The 22,019-nt window shown below is 49.6% G+C and overlaps 1 protein-coding gene across 1 annotated transcript; it reads left to right on the top strand.

Moving 5' to 3' along the window:
• The first annotated feature begins 482 nt into the window (after window positions 1–482).
• Window positions 483–5,337, top strand: LOC123351862 (phospholipase A2 inhibitor and Ly6/PLAUR domain-containing protein-like). Its single transcript, XM_044991542.1, has 6 exons — window positions 483–595; window positions 1,615–1,737; window positions 2,854–3,009; window positions 3,694–3,834; window positions 4,611–4,698; window positions 4,983–5,337. Exons 1-6 carry the CDS (start codon window positions 541–543, stop codon window positions 5,335–5,337), a joined length of 918 nt encoding a protein of 305 aa, XP_044847477.1. The 5' UTR covers window positions 483–540.
• Window positions 5,338–22,019: the final 16,682 nt, after the last annotated feature.

The raw sequence follows: 22,019 nt of genomic DNA, 5'->3' as shown, positions 1-22,019 counted from the left end.
CACCAAAACTTTTCTACACCCAAAAATGCACGTTTGGGGCAACAGAAACATTTCGCGAATTTGTGTCAATTTCACCACATTGCTGCAGCAGCAAAAACAAATCCAAGGGAAAAAAAATCCTGGATAACGGAAATGTTTTGTCCTCACAATTCCAGAATTAAATGTTTTGATTTTTTCAACTCAAATTGTCCTTTCAAAATTGATGGCAACATTTATATTTAAACCATTTTAAGAATGATTTTTAAATGCCTGAAAACAAACCCAAAGCACTTTTTGTTCGGCTTTTTGGTCGGATGAGAATTTGGTTCAACCAAAAGCGATTTTTATTTCCTGATCTTTTGGAACTGCCAGTGAACCAAAAAATCAGTTATTTGTGCAGCTCTGAGCCCTGGTGCTTTTTACTCAAATCTCAGCCACAATTCCCTTTCCATCCTCATTTTGGTCTTGACTCTCTCCTCCCCTCTGGCAGCGTTCGCTGTGTCAGTCGTGAGAAGCTCCTTTCAGCTCCGAGCCCAGCCCCGTGCGCCTCCCAGCACCAGGATGGTTTCCTTCATCCTCTGCCTACTCCCTGCTCTCCTAGCTACGAGTGCACAAGGTGAGTCACTCGCTGCTGTGGCCATGTAGCCCCCCCCGGACTTGGACACTTTACACCCCACGGATCCCCAGTCAGGGGAACATCCAGTATGTGCAGGGAGGGGGGCTTAGCTCTGGGTGGGGTACAGGGCCCTGTCTACACTACGGCTACTGTAGCCGCTTAGCCACAGTGCTGTAGCTGGGCCAGCAGAGCCCCGGAGTGAAGACATCGCCTGTCCCAATGGACGGGGGTTTCCATCCCTGTGGCAACTCACCTCCCTGAGCCGGTAGCCAGGCCTAGGGAAGCGTTCACTCATCGACCTGCATCTACTCCAGGGGTTAGATCGGCCCTAGCTGTGGTGCTCAGGGCGTGGACTTTTCAACCCCCCCGAGCACTGTATCTATATCACCCTGGTTAGTAGAGAGCAGGCTTGAGGGACACCATTACTGGATACTGCCCTGAATTCTTATTCCCACGAAGGCTCCTCTGCCCTCCTTTGCCAGCAAAGGGAGACTGATGCAAGCTTCTCTTGCTGCTGATCATCTATGGTGGCCTTTAACCTTAGTCTCATCTCAAGCTCTTCCACCTATGGAATGCTCTCCGGTGATTTGCTGCCTTCTCATGAGCACAGAGAATACATGTGCACCAGCAGCAGACACAATTTTCTGCACTCTGGGTCCTCGTGGCGCCACTAGAGCCCAGAGTGTAGCGGAATCAGCCAACACACACTGCAAAATGAACGACTCTCCAGTACTGTGAATACCTGCACAATGGGAGCCACATCTGGGGTGGGCGGGGCTTATTTTGTGGGCGGAGCTTGGGAAGAGCATCATCCCCTTCACCTGTCCCCAGTCTGACCCCCCTGCGTACCGCTGGCCCAGTGGCTGAAATTGTGCAATTGCTGAGTGTCCAGGAGGAAATCGGGTCCGTTAACCCCTTGGCTTGTTTGGAGCAGAGGGGGAAGACTGGGGCTAAGGGACGTGTCAGAGTGACACTGTCACGCCACAGTAAGAAGGAAACACTTCTTCTTCTTTCTCCAGCTGCGATCCTGACATGTGACACGTGCTTTGGCCTAACGGAGACCTGCAATTTCGCTCCAGGAACCTGCCAAGTCAACAAGGCTACTGGTGGCTGCCTCTCCGTGGCGGAAGATATTAAATTGGGTAGGTGATATTGCCGTCAACCCAGGCACACCCTACCCCGCAGTCTGTCACCATCCTCATCGCTAAGGCCAACCCCAAACAGTCCATCAACAAAGCACATTCACCCGGCACAGAGCACTCAGTCTGTGCTCGACGCTTCATTCATTCAGGCAACGTTACTGTGTCTTACGTAGCGCCTGGAAGACTCGGTGGTTCAAAATCCTATCCCCATTGGAATCATTTGTAAATCTTCCATTGACTTCAGTGGGGTCAGGATTTTGCTCCTTGAGCTTTATCTCCACAATGGACGGCTGCGCTGCAACAAGCAAAGCTGCTTTGGGTGGAAATGCACATTCTGAATCATGTAAAAAAAGAAACTGGCGCTGAGATCCCTTGTACACTGCCGCCTTGCTCCCAAATCCTGTCTGGAGCTGTTAGTCACCTTCTCAGGGCTGGAGCCCTGCCGTACACGTTTTTCACTTTGCTTGGGATGCAAATTCAAGATACCTTTTGCCGTTTGACTTAAAGAGATTCAACTCCCTGAGCTCTTCAGGCAGGCGGATTTCCCTGGTTCCCTTTATTTCTCAACGTTTGCCCTTTGCAACTGAAAATCTGAGTTACAGACCTGGCTTTGTTCATCCTTCCCTTGAATTAAAGAGAGCAAATGGCTCCTTCCATTTACCCTGTAAGAAGGATGCATAGCACAGCATCAGCTTTAACATGCTCTGTCATTATCTACCTACCTATCTAATCTATCTAATCCCCATACGTGCCAACCTGCCTCTGACCACACTCAGGAAATTTTCCCAGCACAGTCACAAATGGGTTTATTAAAACTTCCCCCCACTCAGGGTGCGGCCTCACTGCAGAGTTAACGTGGGCCGTGACCCAAGGTTTAGCCTAACCCACCTCCCCACCGCTCCCTATTATCCACACACAAAACTCTTTAACCCCAGGCTAACTGCTGCAATATGGGGTGCAGTTTCGATCCGGGCTCCTCTTTAATTTCTTGAATTGTGGGATCCCAGCAGCGTCGCCCCAGGGCCAAACATGGAGGTAAAATAACCTCCCGGCTGTTACTGGAGGTTCCCCTCCCAGCTTCTCATTTTCTTTCCTGGTTTTCTGTCTTTAACAAAGGTGGGACACAGAACACAAACTTCTACAAAGAGTGTCTGAGTAACCATAAGAGTGACATAGAAGTCCCCATCTCCTTCACTGTTGGGAATGGCAATTACGTGAGGATCAACACTACACGATGCAACACAGATAATTGTAACTCGGCTGTACCTGGAGGTAACTTATGAGTGTGTTTTTATTGTCTCTCTTTAATGGGGTGTGAATCCAGCTCTCTGTGCGCCGCCTGCTGATGCACGTGACCGTTCGAGCGCTTTGGAAGAGCACCAGCTCAAAGCACATTAACGAACGGTTCACGCACATCAGCAGGGTGCACGTGGCCAGCTAGGCCGTGGCAGGCTGGCGCAGGGTCGATTCACACCCTGGCAGATGCTTACACCCCGACACAGTCGAATGGTTGATGTGGACAAGCCCCGGCACAATTGTATTTGTTCCCATTTCTCCCCTTTACTGCCCCCAACGTCCATTCACTCGAATGTCATTTCTGTCGCCACTGAAATGCCTGTCGCTGTCAGGTCCCCAAACCAGGGGGTGGAACAGTCGGGGCCCATGTGAAAGCAGACGGGCGAGGGCTGCACGCGAGAGAGGGGGCAGCAGCCGGGATGGGCTCCAATCTAAACCTCCCTGAACCTGTCAGGCTCCACCTTCAAACTCACCGGGGTCTGGAACTGATCGGATGCGGCGTTCACAGATAGTTGGGTCACAGACAGACGGAGAAATGCCGTCGGGCTGGGGGTGGGGCCTTCACCTGCTCAGGCAATGCAGGGAACATCTACCAGTTTGAACAAAGTTTAACCCACTCTGTGACCGTCTCTCTCTCTCTCTCTCTCTCTCGGTTCTCAGTGCCCAAGGGGAGCACCACCGCGAATGGGCTGCAGTGCCCGACCTGCTTCGCTCTGAACTTCACTGTCTGCAACAGCTCAGTCACCCCTTGTACCGGGGATGAGACCTACTGCATGGATTTCACTGGGTTTCTATACAAAGGTAAATGCTGCCAGCTGGCTGCAGCGTGGGAGCTACCCCGGGAATCTCACATCTCAGGGACTCCCCAGAAAGCTGGTGAAAACTAGTCTGTGCTGGGCCCTTGGGCAGGTGGGGGCGGCTTAGTGGGGTTTTTGGCCGGAGGGAAGGAGAGAGGAATTGGGAAGTTTTCCTTTCCTTTCCTTTCCCTTCCTCGCTCCTTGAGTGATGGCGCCCTGCTCCTGGATTTATGACAACACAGTCTCTTGCCATGGGAAGGGTTGTTATGTCAATGATGCAGAGCTGGGGAGAGAACCCAGGAGTCCTGGCTCCCAGCCTCTCCCTGCTCTAACCACTAGACCCCACTCCCTTTATGTTTAACGTGGCTAAGCTATTGCTCAGTGTGGAAGCTCCTGTTCTCAGTGTGTGTCCAGGACTTCCAGCGCTTTGGGGTGTTTATAAAATAACTGAACCGAGCGGTTGGGGCTGCCGGAGACGGTGAGAGCCGGGCGTGTTCCCCGGGGGCCCGTGCGCTGGGGAAGGAGCCTTCCCCGGATATCAGCTGGTTCCAAACTCCAGCTTCAGTCTTGTGTGGAGCTGCAGAAAGGGGCACGGGGGAGGCAGGAGGGGACCAGACGCCCGCTCTGCCGTGGCCGGTTACAGTGAGAGCAGGGAGAGCACCGGGGGGTGGGAACGGGAGGCAGAGGTGGGAACCGCTGGATGGTGGAGACAGAGGTTTTGGGGGCAGAGAAGGAACCAGAGCTGCCCCTGCCTAATAACAGGCTGATTTTTTCCCTCAGGTTCATCTCCTTTGCCATTTCAAGCAAAAGGCTGCACTACAGCGTCTCCCCAGGTCATTAAACCTGGAGCCATCCTGACTACGGCACAGTACACATTTGACTTTTTTTGGGGGGCCTCTGTTCTGGCGGAGAAAATACCCACCAACCCCCCATCCACAACTGCTGCCTCTCTAGAAACAACCAGCCCCGCCCCCAGTAAAACCACTACCACACTCCCTGCTACAACCACCACCACTACCACCCCCAGCGCAACCATCACTACCCCTGAAACAACCACCACCACCACCACTCCTGCTACAACCGACACCACTGCCAACACAACCACCACCCCGAAACAACCACCACCATCACCACTCCTGCTACAACCGACAGCACCCCCAACACAACCACCACCACCTCCGCTACTACCGACACCACTACCAACACAACCACCGCCACCATCCCCAACATAACCACCCCCCTCAATGCAACCACCACCTCCCCTACAACCACCACCCCCGACACAACTACCACAAAGAAAACCACCACCATCCCCAAAGCAACACCCACCCCTACAACCACCACCACCACCACACCCACTACTCCACCCAAAACAAACACCTCACCCAAACCCGCCCTCCCCACCCAAACAACCCGCAGTGGGGCCAGCCCGGCGCTGGGGAAATTCTCCTTCGCCCTCTACCTGCCTGGCCTGACTGGGCTGCTGCTGGTGAAGCTGCTCTCCTGACCCCCGCCCTGCACGGCCCACGCAGCACCTGGTGTCTGCAAACAAAGGCCTGAAGTCCCAGCTGCACCCCCTCCGAGGCCCCTCCGCGCTGCTGGGCGATGCAAAGGGGCTGCTGCATAGCCAAGGGTCTGCCCAGCGCATGGGTGTGTCTGTCCCGGTGCCTCACGGCTGGCTGGAATCTCTCTGTGCATTAGCAAATTCACTGAATAAATCAGGATCCGAAATAAAAGCCCCGGTGTGGTGTTGTGTGCGGGTTGCCCGTTGCTGAGCCCATCTGCATGGGATTGGGGCGCTGTCTAGCCCATTCCTGTCTTCCAACAGTGGCCAGTGCCAGGTGCCCCAGAGGGAATGAACCGAACAGGGAATCACCAAGTGACCTATCACCTGTTGCTTCTGGCAAACAGAGGCTAGAGACACCATCCCTGCCCAGCCTGGCTAATAGCCATTGATGGACTTGTCCTCCATGAATTTATCTAGTTCTTGTTTGAACCCTGTTATGGTCTTGGCCTTCACAACATCCCCTGGCAAGGAGTTCCACAGGTTGACTGTGCACTGTGTGAAGAAATACGTCCTTTTGTTTGTTTTCAACCTGCTGCCTGTTAATTTCATTTGGTGACCCCTAGTTCTTCTGTTATGAGGAGTAAATAACACTTCCTTATTCACTTTCTCCACACCCTTCAATATTTTATAGACCTCTATCATATCTCCTCTTAGTCATCTCTTTTCCAAGCTGAAAAATCCCAGTTTTATTAATCTCTCCTCATACGGAAGCCGTTCCATCCCCCTCATCATTTTTACTGCCCTTTTGTGAACCTTTTCCAATTCCAGGTTTCAGAGTAGCAGCCGTGTTAGTCTGTATCCGCAAAAAGAACAGGAGTCCTTGTGGCACCTTAGAGACTAACAAATGTATTTTAGCATGAGCTTTCGTGAGCTACTTCCAATACACCTTTTTTGAGATGGGAGACCACATTTGCATGCAGTATTCAAGATGTGGGCGTACCATGGATTTATATAGAGGCAATGTTATATTTTCAGTCTTATTATCTATCCCTTTCCTAATGATTTCCAACATTCTGTTCGCTTTTTTGATGGCCGCTGCACATTGAGTGGAAGATCTTTCTTGAGTGGTTACAGCTAATTTAGACCCCATCATTTTACATGTAGAGTTGGGATTATGGTTTCCAACGTGCATTACTTTGCATTTATCCACATGGAATTTCATCTGCCATTTTGTTGCCCAGTCACCCAGTTTTGTGAGATCCCTTTGTAACACTTCACAGTCAGCTTTGGACTTAACTCTCTTGAGTAGTTTTGAATCATCTGCAGATTTTGCCACCTCACTGTTTACCCCTTTTTCCAGATCATTTATCAATATGTTGAATAGGACTGGGCCCAGTACAACTCCTGGGGGACCACACTATTTACCGCTCTCTTTTCTGAAAACTGTCCATTTATTCCTACCCTTTGTTTCCTATCTTGTAACTGGTTACTGACCCATGAGAGAACCTTCCCTCTTATCCCATGACAGCTCGCTTTGCTTAAGAGCCTTTGAGGAGGGACCTTGTCAAAGGCTTTCTGAAAATCTAAGTGCACTATATCCACTGGATCCCCCTTGTCCACATGCTTGTTGATCCCCTCAAAGAATTCTAGTAGATTGGTGAGGCATGATTTCCCTCTACAAAAACCATGTTGACTCTTCCCCAACAAATTATGTTCATCTACGTGTCTGACAATTCTGTCACACAGAACCGTTGGTGTCTGGCCAGCCCAGCCACACTTTCAACCACCTCTGTGACTGGGTGCAGATCAAAGAACCAGTTGGTGGCGCCATTTACATTTTCCGGCCCATCAACCCACCCCAGCCCAGCTCTGCCCAGCGTCCCAATGGAGTTTAAGATGTTACATCCTGAGCGGCTGATCTCCCAGACAGAAACAAGGATGATGGTGGAGTGGGGGAGCAATGGGGGGCACACAGCACCCCTGGCATTGCGGGGAAAGGGGGACTCTGTGTGGCGGGTGTGGGACTCACCCCTGCGGCGCCTCCTGCTGGTTGTCTCCAGGAATTAGCTCTCCAGCCATTGGAGCGTCCTCTGCAGGCCGGTGTCCTGCTTGCTGCTGGCCCCCCCCCATGTCCCTCCCGGACCCCGGTGCCCTTTTACCTGGGGTGCTGCCCCTCCAGGCAATACCCCACAGATCTGCATCTCCCCTCCCCGGGGAACCCCCACCCTCTATCCCCACCTTGCCTCAGCCTATGGGCTACTGCCAGTCACCATCTCGCCCCCTTCCACTAGGGCCGACTGCCGGCTGTATAAGCCAGTCATCATAGGCAAGGGAGGTTTGGACCTGCTGCCTTTCCCTGCAACCCAGGACCCCCAGGGGCCTCGTACAAGGCCCTGCAGCCTGGGGAGCTGCTGGCCCGGAGCTCCCCAGCTCCTCTGGCCTTTCCCCAGCCCGGCTTCACTCCAGTGCCCTTTAGCATTCAGGCAGCCACATCCATCCCCCTCCTCAGCTGGAGGGAGCCTGCCTGCTCCTGGCCCACTGCCCCTTATAAGGGCCAGCTGGGCCCTGATTCAGCCAGCCTCGGCCTGATTGGGGTTTGGCCCCCAGCTGAGGCTGCTTTCCCCAATCAGCCCCACTTTTCCTTCCCTGACGCAGCCCTCTCCCCGGGCTGTTTTAAGGCAGGAGCGGGTGACCACCCCGCTACACCCTGGTACACAGGAGGGGAAATGGGGGGAACACAGAGCCCCTATTATGAGCCCCTATTACATGATGTCCCTGCAATAGAAGGAGGTGGGACGGGCACCCGAGGAGTCTTCGAGGGCCACGGGGGGCTGGCAGGAGCCCCGGGCCATGCAATGGACTCAGCCAACACAGGCTACGAAGTGAGCGACTCTCCAGTAGTGTGAATACCTGCACAACGGGAGCCACATCTGGGGTGGGCAGGGCTTGTTTTGTGTGCGGAGCTTGGGGAAAGCACCATCCCCTTCACCCATCCCCAATTTGCCAACCGCTGGCCCAGAGGCTGAAATTGTGCAATTGCTGAGTGTCCTGGAGGAAGATGGGTCCATTAATTCCTCAGCTTGTTTGCAGCAGATGGTGTTGGTTGCGGAGGGGCACTATATGTGAGAGACAGCGTAGAGTCAAATGAAGGAAAAATCTTAACTGAACCAAACTGTCCTGTAGAATCTCCATGGATTGTAATTCCATGCTTGGATAATAAGAATATAGCAGGAGGGATGTATAACTGACCACCTGACCAAGATGGTGATAGTGACTGTGAAATGCTCAGGGAGATTAGAGAGGCTATTAAAATAAAAAACTGAATTATAATGGGGGATTTCAATTATCCCCCTATTGACTGGGTACCTATCACCTCAGGACGGGATGCAGAGAGAAAGTTTCTAGACACCATAATTGGCTGCTTCTTGGAGCAGCTAGTCCTGGAACCCACCAGAGGAGAGGCAGTTCTTGATTTAGTCCTATGTGGCGAACAGGATCCAGTCCAAGAGGTGAATATAGCCGGACTGCTTGGTAATAGTGACCATAATATAATTAAATTTATCATTCCTGTGGTGGGGAAAACTCCACAGATGCGCAACACGGTAGCATTTAATTTCAGAAAGGGGAACTACACAAAAATGAGGAGGTTAGTGAAACAGAAATTAAAAGGTACAGCGCCCCCAAAGTGAAATCCCTTCAAGCTGCATGGTAACTTTTTATGGACACTATAACAGAGGCTCAACTTAAATGTAGACCCCAATTAAAAAAACATAGTAAGAGAACCCAAAAAGAGCCACTGTGGTGAAACAACAAAGGAAAAGAAGTGGTGAGAGGCAAAAAGGCATCCTTTAAAAAGTGGAAGATGAATCCTAATGAGAAAAATAATACATGAAAAGAAATAGGATGAACACACTTAGTAGATTACAAGCTTTCTAATGACACCATACAAGGGGTATTTAGCATAAAGCATGTTCCAGTGATGTCATATTCATGAGCATACTTCCATAAAGCATGTGGAGTGCAACATCACACCCATGTTTTCAATCGTCCCTCATAGCTCATGTTTTCTAGACCTTTAATCATGTTTGTTGCTCTTCTCTGGACTTTCTCCAATTTGTCCACATCTTTCCTGAAATGTGGCACCCAGAACTGGACACAACACTCCGGTTGAGGCTTAATCAGCGCGGAATAGAGCAGAAGAATTACCTCTCGTGTCTTGCTTACCACACTCTTGCTAATACAGCCCAAAATGACGTTGGCTCTTTTTGCCACAGCGTTACACTATTGACTCACACTTAGCCTGTGATCCACTATGACCCCCCAATCCCTTTCCGCAGTGCTCCTTCATAGGCAGTCATTTCCCAGTTTGTATGTGTGCAACTGATTGTTCCTTCCTAAGTGGAGCACTTTGCATTTGTCCTTATTGAATTTCATCCAGTTTCCTTCAAACCACTTATCCAGTTTGTCCAGCTCATTTTGGATTTTAATCCTAACCTCCAAAGCACTTGCAACCCCACCCAGCTTGGTATCATTCACAAACTTTATCAGTGTACTCTGTATACTCTAAGTGATTATCTAAATCATTTATAAGACATTGAACAGAACCGGACAAGAACTGATCCCTGCAGGACCCCACTCATTATGCCCTTCCAGTATGACAGTGAACGACTGATGACTACTCTCTGGGAACAATTTTCCAACCGGTTTTGGACCCACTTTATAATACGTACATAAGAACATAACATAAGAACATAAGAAAGGCCGTACCGGGTCAGACCAAAGGTCCATCTAGCCCAGTATCTGTCTACCGACAGTGGCCAATGCCAGGTGCCCCTGAGGGAGTGAACCTAACAGGCAATGATCAAGTGATCGCTCTCCTGCCATCCATCTCCATCCTCTGACAAACAGAGGCTAGGGACACCATTCTTACCCATCCTGGCTAATAGCCATTTATGGACTTAGCCACCATGAATTTATCCAGTCCCCTTTTAAACATTGTTATAGTCCTAGCCTTCACAACCTCCTCAGGTAAGGAGTTCCACAAGTTGACTGTGCGCTGCGTGAAGAAGAACTTCCTTTTATTTGTTTTAAACCTGCTGCCTATTAATTTCATTTGGTGACCCCTAGTTCTTGTATTATGGGAATAAGTAAATAACTTTTCCTTATCCACTTTCTCAACATCACTCATGATTTTATATACCTCTATCATGTCCCCCCTTAGTCTTCTCTTTTCCAAACTGAAGAGTCCTAGCCTCTTTAATCTTTCCTCATATGGGACCCTCTCTAAACCCCTAATCATTTTAGTTGCTCTTTTCTGAACCTTTTCTAGTGCTAGAATATCTTTTTTGAGGTGAGGAGACCACATCTGTACACCGTATTCGAGATGTGGGCGTACCATGGATTTATATAAGGGCAATAATATATTCTCAGTCTTATTCTCTATCCCCTTTTTAATGATTCCTAACATCCCGTTTGCTTTTTTGACCGCCTCTGCACACTGCGTGGACATCTTCAGAGAACTATCCACGATAACTCCAAGATCTTTTTCCTGACTCGTTGTAGCTAAATTAGCCCCCATCATGTTGTATGTATAGTTGGGGTTATTTTTTCCAATGTGCATTACTTTACATTTATCCACATTAAATTTCATTTGCCATTTTGTTGCCCAATCACTTAGTTTTGTGAGATCTTTTTGAAGTTCTTCATAATCTGCTTTGGTCTTAACTATCTTGAGTAGTTTAGTATCATCTGCAAACTTTGCCACCTCACTGTTTACCCCTTTCTCCAGATCATTTATGAATAAATTGAATAGGATTGGTCCTAGGACTGACCCTTGGGGAACACCACTAGTTACCCCTCTCCATTCTGAGAATTTACCATTAATTCGTACCCTTTGTTCCCTGTCCATTAACCAGTTCTCAATCCATGAAAGGACCTTTCCTTTTATCCCATGACAGCTTAATTTACGTAAGAGCCTTTGGTGAGGGACCTTGTCAAAGGCTTTCTGGAAATCTAAGTACACTATGTCCACCGGATCCCCCTTGTCCACATGTTTGTTGACCCCTTCAAAGAACTCTAATAGATTAGTAAGACACGATTTCCCTTTACAGAAACCATGTTGACTATTGCTCAAGAGTTTATGTTTTTCTATGTGTCTGACAATTTTATTCTTTACTATTGTTTCAACTAATTTGCCCGGTACCGACGTTAGACTTACGTAGCTCCATCTAGGTTGTATTTTCTAGTTTTTTTATGAGAAGGTCATGTGAGACAGTATGTAAAGCTTTATGAAAGTCAAGGTTATACCACCTTGCATCCCTCCCTTCCACAAGACTTGTTACCTGTCACGGAAAGCTATCAGGTTGGTTTGACATGATTTATTATTGACAAATCCATGCTGGCTGTTGCTTAGCACCTTGTTATCTTCTAGATGTTTGCAAACTGATTGCTTGATTATTTGTTCCCTTATCTTTCCGGGTACTGAAGTTAAATTGACTGGTCTGTAATTCCCTGGCTTGTCCTTATTTCACTATTTATAGATTGGCACTAGATTTGCCCTTTTCCAGTCTTCTGGAATCTCTCCTGCCTTTCATGACTTTTCAAATTTAATTGCTAATGGCTCAGATATCTCCTCAGTCAGCTCCTTGAGTATTCTAGGATGTATTTCATCAGGCCCTGCTGACTAGAAGACATTTAACTTGTCATTGCATTTTTTAACCTGTTCTTTCTCTATTTTAGCCTGTGATCCTACCTAATTTTCACTGGTGTTCACTACGTAAGATGTCTGATTGCTACTAACCTTTTGGTGAAAACTGAAACAATAAAGTCATTTAGCACCTCTGCCATTTCCATTGTCCGTTATTGTCTTTCCCTCCTTCACTGAGTAATGGGCCTACCCTGTCCTTGGTTTTCATCTTGGAGATCCTAACACCTCGATTGCGTCTGGAAGCTCCCTACCCATCTTGACAACCTCAGGGAGTAAAACTGGCCTGAAATACAACCAAGGCCGAAATGCTCTTCTCCGCTCAGTTATTCTGTAACTAAATTCCCCAAGCTGGGTGCGACGTCATGTGCGTAAGACCCATTTTGCCACAATGCCCTTGACATGGGGCGAGGAAGAAAATGTGTCAACAATTAATATTTATACAATTTAACGATAAGGAATTTAGCAACCTGTTCTGGGAGTGGAAGGGGAGCTGTCGTAATGGAACGAACTCCATGGCCATTCTTAGTTTCCTTGGGATAGTTTCAGTGGACCCCCCATTTGGTGTCAATCGGCCATTGCTCCATTAAAGTAAATGGTCCAGATCCCCCACTGTGTCAATTTGCCATTGTTGTGTGATTTCCAGCTCCTGATGAACTGGCTAAACACCTCTAATGTGTAAACAGTTGCACCTCTACCCTTGTGACTGAGCTGAGTATCGCCTCTTATCTCTGTTGCACGAACCAGCTGATTGTATGGAACAAGTTCTATAAAACACAAGCTGATGGGCTGAGAAAGGGTCAGTCTGAATTGTATTTAAGGACGGAGTGGCCAGGCACAAGGGTCGTGTAATATATTACATTTCAGTAAATCATTCACTGTTACTCCCTATGTATATATGAATCCGATTCCGCCTTTGGACTATATAGAGAAGAAAGGGGCCGTGTATCTCTTCAATTTACAGAGAACTTGGAGGTGAATGGAACCGTTGTGGGGCTGAAGGTAAGAGTTTTTAAGCTGGGTTCAATTATTGTTTGTAATCTTTCACGATCTGCTGCAAAGCGTGTAAAGGCTGGAGATATATTTCAAGTGCCAGCTCCCATTGTAAAACCCCCTGACGACGACAGAGCAGGGATAAAGCGGCTCAGTTTGTGTAAAGGAAAAGAAGCCCCACTCGTGGAATGGTGTGTGAATGAAATAGGGAGATTTTCAAAGGCAAAACCAGCAGCGAGGAGGCCAGCATCTGTTGAAACTCCCTGGGAGTCGGGCCTCGAACTCCCTTCAGCTGCTTTGAACATCCCAGGTTTAGGGAACAGAGAAGAACCACTCAACATAACTGATTTTTACTGCCAAAAAGCCTTCGGCAAACTCCCTCATCGTAGGGCAGTAACCGGGCTGGCCCACAACATTTTGGCCCCTGAGGCGGGGAGCTCAAATGATGTCCCCATGCCCTCTCACTTGGGTCAAAACTTTGAAAGGTGTCAATCCTGCCTTCTTCCTGTTCTACTCATCTCATGGTACGGCTCTGCTACCTACCCCAATAAAGGAGAACTAACAACTTAAAATGCCTTGTTCATTTTAAGTTTAAGTAACACTTAACCTTCAAACGCCCCAAACAGCAAATGGAACTTTCCTTGTCTGCATAGTAAACACTGGCATTTTCATCTGTTTGAATAATCAAAGTGGTGCTTTCCGGGCCTTCCTGGATGCAAAGATTTGAACTGCTTCCTGAAGGTCCACAGTCTGGGCCAGCTCATGCTCTACTGAGATGGTTGCAAGGCCGACCAGCCTCTCCTGTGTCATTGAGGAGCGAAGATGTGTTTTTATTAACTTCAGTTTGGAGAAGCTGTGTTCTCCACTGGCAACTGTTACAGGAAGTGTTAGAAGTATGCGCAGAGCAACAAAAGCATTTGGAAAGAGGATGGTCATCTTATTTGTGCACATCTATTGCAGAATAGCCTTTGGAGTTGATCCTGCTGAAATGTATCTTGAAAGGGCTTTCGGTTCATCACCTAAATCACTCGCATCAATATCGCGCATGTCATCATGTGTCAACACTGTCTCTAGCGCCCTGCATTGCTGGTGTAGGTCTTCTTCAGGTATAGTGAGGAGTTTTGGAATATCATACAATATCCCAAATATGCGGCGGTGTTCCTTGAGCTGCATGAAACGTTCTTCAACTGACTGTATTGCACAATCTAGCATCTGGTTAAAGAATTCAACTTTGAAGTGTTGTTTGGGGTCTCTTATGGGATTATCCCCTGTCTCGTAATCAAAATGTCGTCATCTTCGGTGACTCTTGTATTCTTGAATGGGTGGGAAAATAGCTTCTGTGTGAAGTTCCTCTGCCAACTGCTGTGCACTCTTCAGAACGTTTTGAAATCCCTCATCTGACCGGTCAGACTGTAGGTCTGACTTTGCTCTGTCCAGTTGTTCCATTGGTCTAGATATATCAAGATCAACACCTTGGAGTCTCTTGCTTACAACATTTATTTAAAACAGTATGGCAGGCCACAACACTAAGCCATAAAGAAAAGTGAAGTTATGTATGTTTCTGGTGATTCCATTTCCCTCTGCCACTGTTCTCCCACGAACAGTTCCTGTCATAGCATTATCCTCCAGAATGGCAACTATGGCATCATCTATCTTCCCAATTTGGTGTTTGATAGACTTTATCGCCTCCACTCGACTTTCCCATCGTGTGGCACTCAGTGGTTTCAGTGTCAGACGATGTTCCCAGATGTTGCTTCAAAATTTGCCATGGATGAGTTGATGCAGAGAAAAATACAGAGATGCTTTGAATTACATTAAAAAATTCAGCAGCCTCACTAAAAGCTGATGCTGCATCACTGACCACAAAGTTCAAAGAATGAGAACTGCATTGGACAAAAAAAGCTCGAGGGTTTAACTCTCGGATCCGTGTCTGCGCTCCTCTGTTCTTTCCTCTCATGTTGGCATCATTATTGCAGCCCTGACCTCTCATGTCAGCTATCGCAATTCCTGAATCTTCCAGCTTTTTAAGAAGCACATTTGTCATACCAGCTCCTGTAGTATCATCAATGTCAATAAATTCTAGAAAATGCTCTTTGACAGTCACCATTGCAGGGACCTTTTTACTAGGTTTTGTTGTTACAAAACGCATCATTAAAGTAATTTGTTCCGTATGGCTGGTGTCAGGTGTGCAGTCCAGAATAAAAGAGTAATATTTTGCTGACTTCATATGTGCCACAATCTTCTGTTTAACTTTTGTTGCCAGTAACTGTGTGATCTCATTTTGAACTGTTTTTCCAAGGTAGTGGTGTGTGTACATTTCTTGGGTGGTGACTCTTCTTAGATGCTGCTGGAGTACAGCAACAAACTCAGTCATCAGCTCCACAATTTGAAGGAAGTTTCCATTGTTTGGCACATACAGCTGATCTGCAGTGTCATACAGTGCTAGGTTTTAGGTAGCAAGCATTCTCACAATGGCAACGAGCCTTTTCAGAACATTTTGCCAGTAAAGAGACTCTGATGCAATCTTCTCTTGATGCTGATCATCTGTGGTGGCCTTTAACCGTAGTCTCATCTCAAGCTCTTTCCACCTATGGAATGCTCTCTGGTGATTTGCTGCCTTCTCATGGCATGCCAGATTTCTAGCCAGATTTCTCCTGTCCTTTGTTCCTGTAGAACCCAATGTGCCTGGAACATCAGACTGGAAGATTTTGCAACAAAAAATTATGCAGCATTCTGGGTTTTTGAGTACATAAGCCATGGCCTCTCCACTTTGTCACCATTGGGGATTTCATGCCAGGAATGTGTTGGATGGAAACTTCTATTTTCATTGTCTTTGGGGAACATGAAGTTTTTCACTTGCTGTGGCCCATGCAATACAAGGAAGTCCCTCAGGCTACTGCTCAAGTGGGTCCACAGTCCTGGATCATCTAGACTTAAGGAACTAAACTCAGCAGCAGCTGTTTCTTGCACCTCCACCACACTGTCTCTGATCTACACTGTTCTTCAGGAATGTGCATGGTTACATCCATCTGAGATGGAGATATGGATGCTGTAGTAGCTGCCAGGTCACCTGCACTCTGACTAACTGGAAGAGGAGGCATCTTCTCACCACTTACATCCTCATTGGGGCCAGAAGGCTCACCGTCAACATTTGTGTCTATGTATCTCAGGAGATACAGTCCCTCACCGGGGTCTACTCTGGAGATCCACTCTGTTATTTCTAGTGTAACAGGTGGGTCCGGGGCTCAACCCTCTGAGGGGAGGAGGGGAGCCACACCGGCCCGCTGGTCTCACGGGGGTTCTGTCCTGTCCCCTTTAAGGCTAGGGAACAGAGTCAGAGTCTCCGGGCCTCCGGCCTTGGGCCACAAGCCGGGGCCGTAAACCGTAGATGGAGGGCTCAAGCCCCTGATGTCAGGGCTGAGCAATCAGCAGTATACGGCGGGCTCAGGCCTCTTGGAGCAGGGCTGAGCACTAAGCAGTACAAGGGAGCTCAGGCCTCTTGCAGCAGGGCTGAGCAATAAACAGTTCCCAGGGAAGGCTCAGGCCTCTTGCAGCAGGCTGAGCAGTAACAGTTCCCAGGGAAGGCTCAGGCCTCTTGCAGCAGGGCTGAGCAATAAACAGTTCCCAGGGAAGGCTCAGGCCTCTTGCAGCAGGGCTGAGCAATAAACAGTTCCCAGGGAAGGCTCAGGCCTCTTGCAGCAGGCTGAGCAGTAACAGTTCAGGGAAGGCTCAGGCCTCTTGCAGCAGGGCTGAGCAATAGGGTGAGGGGGATAACTGCCACTAGTGAGTGGGGTGACAGGGGGGGCACAGGCCCACCCACTCCACTGTGTCCCGGCCCTGGGCCCTAGACAGCGGTCAGCACCGCTGACGGTCAGTGGGGATCCTGACCGCAACACACTGACATAGGCTCGGTCTGGTCAGCAGCCTGACTGAAGTCGGCTGCCCCCGGGCCACTTCCAATATCCCCCTCTGGTCCTACCTGATCCACGGCGTCTGGCTCCGGGAAGTCCCACTGCATGGGTTGCTCAAGCCCCGGGCTGGGGGGTAGATCGGGTAGGTCCTCAGGGAAGTCCGGCCAACTCTGATCCGGGGGTTCCTCAGGGTAGCAGCACGGGGATGGGGAGGTTCCTAGTGGCTCCTCTTCATAGGTGGCGCGGGGAAGCTCCGGCAGGTCTTCCCAGAAGCAAGTCAGGGGTATCTCCGGCCAGTCCGGGCAAGGGCTCGAGGCTCCAGCGACTTCCCCATCAGGAGCTCCCTCAGGCAGGTCTGCTCCCTGTGGTGGCTGGGGCCTGACTGAGCTGGATGGGCTGGCTTTTATCCTTCCGGGTCGCCGCCTGACCCTCTGAGGGGCGGGCTCACTACTCTGTAGCCCCGCCCCTTCCTGTGTCCGGGGCTCAACCCTCCCCAGGGAGGAGGGGAGCCACACCGGCCCGCTACACTAGGCATGTTTGTGGCATGAAAGAGCTGAGAGAAATGCACGGTGTCAAGTATCTGGGGTAGCCGTGTTAGTCTGTATCCACAAAAAAACAAGGAGTCCGGTGGCACCTTAAAGACTAACAGATTTATTTGGGCATCAGCTTTCGTGGGTAAAACAAAATCTGTTAGTCTTTAAGGTGCCACCGGACTCCTTGTTGTTTCTGAGAGAAATGTTTTCACCAAAACTTTTCTACACCCAAAAATGCACGTTTGGGGCAACAGAAACATTTCGCGAATTTGTGTCAATTTCGCCACATTGCTGCAGCAGCAAAAACAAATCCAAGGGAAAAAAAATCCTGGATAACGGAAATGTTTTGTCCTCACAATTCCAGAATTAAATGTTTTGATTTTTTCAACTCAAATTGTCCTTTCAAAATTGATGGCAACATTTATATTTAAACCATTTTAAGAATGATTTTTAAATGCCTGAAAACAAACCCAAAGCACTTTTTGTTCGGCTTTTCGGTCGGATGAGAATTTGGTTCAACCAAAAACGATTTTTATTTCCTGATCTTTTGGAACTGCCAGTGAACCAAAAAATCAGTTATTTGTGCAGCTCTGAGCCCTGGTGCTTTTTACTCAAATCTCAGCCACAATTCCCTTTCCATCCTCATTTTGGTCTTGACTCTCTCCTCCCCTCTGGCAGCGTTCGCTGTGTCAGTCATGAGAAGCTCCTTTCAGCTCCGAGCCCAGCCCCGTGCGCCTCCCAGCACCAGGATGGTTTCCTTCATCCTCTGCCTGCTCCCTGCTCTCCTAGCTACGAGTGCACAAGGTGAGTCACTCGCTGCTGTGGCCATGTAGCCCCCCCCGGACTTGGACACTTTACACCCCACGGATCCCCAGTCAGGGGAACATCCAGTATGTGCAGGGAGGGGGGCTTAGCTCTGGGTGGGGTACAGGGCCCTGTCTACACTACGGCTACTGTAGCCGCTTAGCCACAGTGCTGTAGCTGGGCCAGCAGAGCCCCGGAGTGAAGACATCGCCTGTCCCAATGGACGGGGGTTTCCATCCCTGTGGCAACTCACCTCCCTGAGCCGGTAGCCAGGCCGAGGGAAGCGTTCACTCATCGACCTGCATCTACTCCAGGGGTTAGATCGGCCCTAGCTGTGGTGCTCAGGGCGTGGACTTTTCAACCCCCCCGAGCACTGTATCTATATCACCCTGGTTAGTAGAGAGCAGGCTTGAGGGACACCATTACTGGATACTGCCCTGAATTCTTATTCCCACGAAGGCTCCTCTGCCCTCCTTTGCCAGCAAAGGGAGACTGATGCAAGCTTCTCTTGCTGCTGATCATCTATGGTGGCCTTTAACCTTAGTCTCATCTCAAGCTCTTCCACCTATGGAATGCTCGCCGGTGATTTGCTGCCTTCTCATGAGCACAGAGAATACATGTGCACCAGCAGCAGACACAATTTTCTGCACTCTGGGTCCTCGTGGCGCCACTAGAGCCCAGAGTGTAGCGGAATCAGCCAACACACACTGCAAAATGAACGACTCTCCAGTACTGTGAATACCTGCACAATGGGAGCCACATCTGGGGTGGGCGGGGCTTATTTTGTGGGCGGAGCTTGGGAAGAGCATCATCCCCTTCACCTGTCCCCAGTCTGACCCCCCTGCGTACCGCTGGCCCAGTGGCTGAAATTGTGCAATTGCTGAGTGTCCAGGAGGAAATCGGGTCCGTTAACCCCTTGGCTTGTTTGGAGCAGAGGGGGAAGACTGGGGCTAAGGGACGTGTCAGAGTGACACTGTCACGCCACAGTAAGAAGGAAACACTTCTTCTTCTTTCTCCAGCTGCGATCCTGACATGTGACACGTGCTTTGGCCTAACGGAGACCTGCAATTTCGCTCCAGGAACCTGCCAAGTCAACAAGGCTACTGGTGGCTGCCTCTCCGTGGCGGAAGATATTAAATTGGGTAGGTGATATTGCCGTCAACCCAGGCACACCCTACCCCGCAGTCTGTCACCATCCTCATCGCTAAGGCCAACCCCAAACAGTCCATCAACAAAGCACATTCACCCGGCACAGAGCACTCAGTCTGTGCTCGACGCTTCATTCATTCAGGCAACGTTACTGTGTCTTACGTAGCGCCTGGAAGACTCGGTGGTTCAAAATCCTATCCCCATTGGAATCATTTGTAAATCTTCCATTGACTTCAGTGGGGTCAGGATTTTGCTCCTTGAGCTTTATCTCCACAATGGACGGCTGCGCTGCAACAAGCAAAGCTGCTTTGGGTGGAAATGCACATTCTGAATCATGTAAAAAAAGAAACTGGCGCTGAGATCCCTTGTACACTGCCGCCTTGCTCCCAAATCCTGTCTGGAGCTGTTAGTCACCTTCTCAGGGCTGGAGCCCTGCCGTACACGTTTTTCACTTTGCTTGGGATGCAAATTCAAGATACCTTTTGCCGTTTGACTTAAAGAGATTCAACTCCCTGAGCTCTTCAGGCAGGCGGATTTCCCTGGTTCCCTTTATTTCTCAACGTTTGCCCTTTGCAACTGAAAATCTGAGTTACAGACCTGGCTTTGTTCATCCTTCCCTTGAATTAAAGAGAGCAAATGGCTCCTTCCATTTACCCTGTAAGAAGGATGCATAGCACAGCATCAGCTTTAACATGCTCTGTCATTATCTACCTACCTATCTAATCTATCTAATCCCCATACGTGCCAACCTGCCTCTGACCACACTCAGGAAATTTTCCCAGCACAGTCACAAATGGGTTTATTAAAACTTCCCCCCACTCAGGGTGCGGCCTCACTGCAGAGTTAACGTGGGCCGTGACCCAAGGTTTAGCCTAACCCAGCCCCCCACCGCTCCCTATTATCCACACACAAAACTCTTTAACCCCAGGCTAACTGCTGCAATATGGGGTGCAGTTTCGATCCGGGCTCCTCTTTAATTTCTTGAATTGTGGGATCCCAGCAGCGTCGCCCCAGGGCCAAACATGGAGGTAAAATAACCTCCCGGCTGTTACTGGAGGTTCCCCTCCCAGCTTCTCATTTTCTTTCCTGGTTTTCTGTCTTTAACAAAGGTGGGACACAGAACACAAACTTCTACAAAGAGTGTCTGAGTAACCATAAGAGTGACATAGAAGTCCCCATCTCCTTCACTGTTGGGAATGGCAATTACGTGAGGATCAACACTACACGATGCAACACAGATAATTGTAACTCGGCTGTACCTGGAGGTAACTTATGAGTGTGTTTTTATTGTCTCTCTTTAATGGGGTGTGAATCCAGCTCTCTGTGCGCCGCCTGCTGATGCACGTGACCGTTCGAGCGCTTTGGAAGAGCACCAGCTCAAAGCACATTAACGAACGGTTCACGCACATCAGCAGGGTGCACGTGGCCAGCTAGGCCGTGGCAGGCTGGCGCAGGGTCGATTCACACCCTGGCAGATGCTTACACCCCGACACAGTCGAATGGTTGATGTGGACAAGCCCCGGCACAATTGTATTTGTTCCCATTTCTCCCCTTTACTGCCCCCAACGTCCATTCACTCGAATGTCATTTCTGTCGCCACTGAAATGCCTGTCGCTGTCAGGTCCCCAAACCAGGGGGTGGAACAGTCGGGGCCCATGTGAAAGCAGACGGGCGAGGGCTGCACGCGAGAGAGGGGTCAGCAGCCGGGATGGGCTCCAATCTAAACCTCCCTAAACCTGTCAGGCTCCACCTTCAAACTCACCGGGGTCTGGAACTGATCGGATGCGGCGTTCACAGATAGTTGGGTCACAGACAGACGGAGAAATGCCGTCGGGCTGGGGGTGGGGCCTTCACCTGCTCAGGCAATGCAGGGAACATCTACCAGTTTGAACAAAGTTTAACCCACTCTGTGACCGTCTCTCTCTCTCTCTCTCTCTCGGTTCTCAGTGCCCAAGGGGAGCACCACCGCGAATGGGCTGCAGTGCCCGACCTGCTTCGCTCTGAACTTCACTGTCTGCAACAGCTCAGTCACCCCTTGTACTGGGGATGAGACCTACTGCATGGATTTCACTGGGTTTCTATACAAAGGTAAATGCTGCCAGCTGGCTGCAGCGTGGGAGCTACCCCGGGAATCTCACATCTCAGGGACTCCCCAGAAAGCTGGTGAAAACTAGTCTGTGCTGGGCCCTTGGGCAGGTGGGGGCGGCTTAGTGGGGTTTTTGGCCGGAGGGAAGGAGAGAGGAATTGGGAAGTTTTCCTTTCCTTTCCTTTCCCTTCCTCGCTCCTTGAGTGATGGCGCCCTGCTCCTGGATTTATGACAACACAGTCTCTTGCCATGGGAAGGGTTGTTATGTCAATGATGCAGAGCTGGGGAGAGAACCCAGGAGTCCTGGCTCCCAGCCTCTCCCTGCTCTAACCACTAGACCCCACTCCCTTTATGTTTAACGTGGCTAAGCTATTGCTCAGTGTGGAAGCTCCTGTTCTCAGTGTGTGTCCAGGACTTCCAGCGCTTTGGGGTGTTTATAAAATAACTGAACCGAGCGGTTGGGGCTGCCGGAGACGGTGAGAGCCGGGCGTGTTCCCCGGGGG

The sequence above is a fragment of the Mauremys mutica genome, chromosome 17 (assembly GCF_020497125.1).
Source record: "Mauremys mutica isolate MM-2020 ecotype Southern chromosome 17, ASM2049712v1, whole genome shotgun sequence".
NCBI lineage: Eukaryota > Metazoa > Chordata > Testudines > Geoemydidae > Mauremys > Mauremys mutica.
This window is presented reverse-complemented; position numbering and strand designations above follow the sequence as displayed.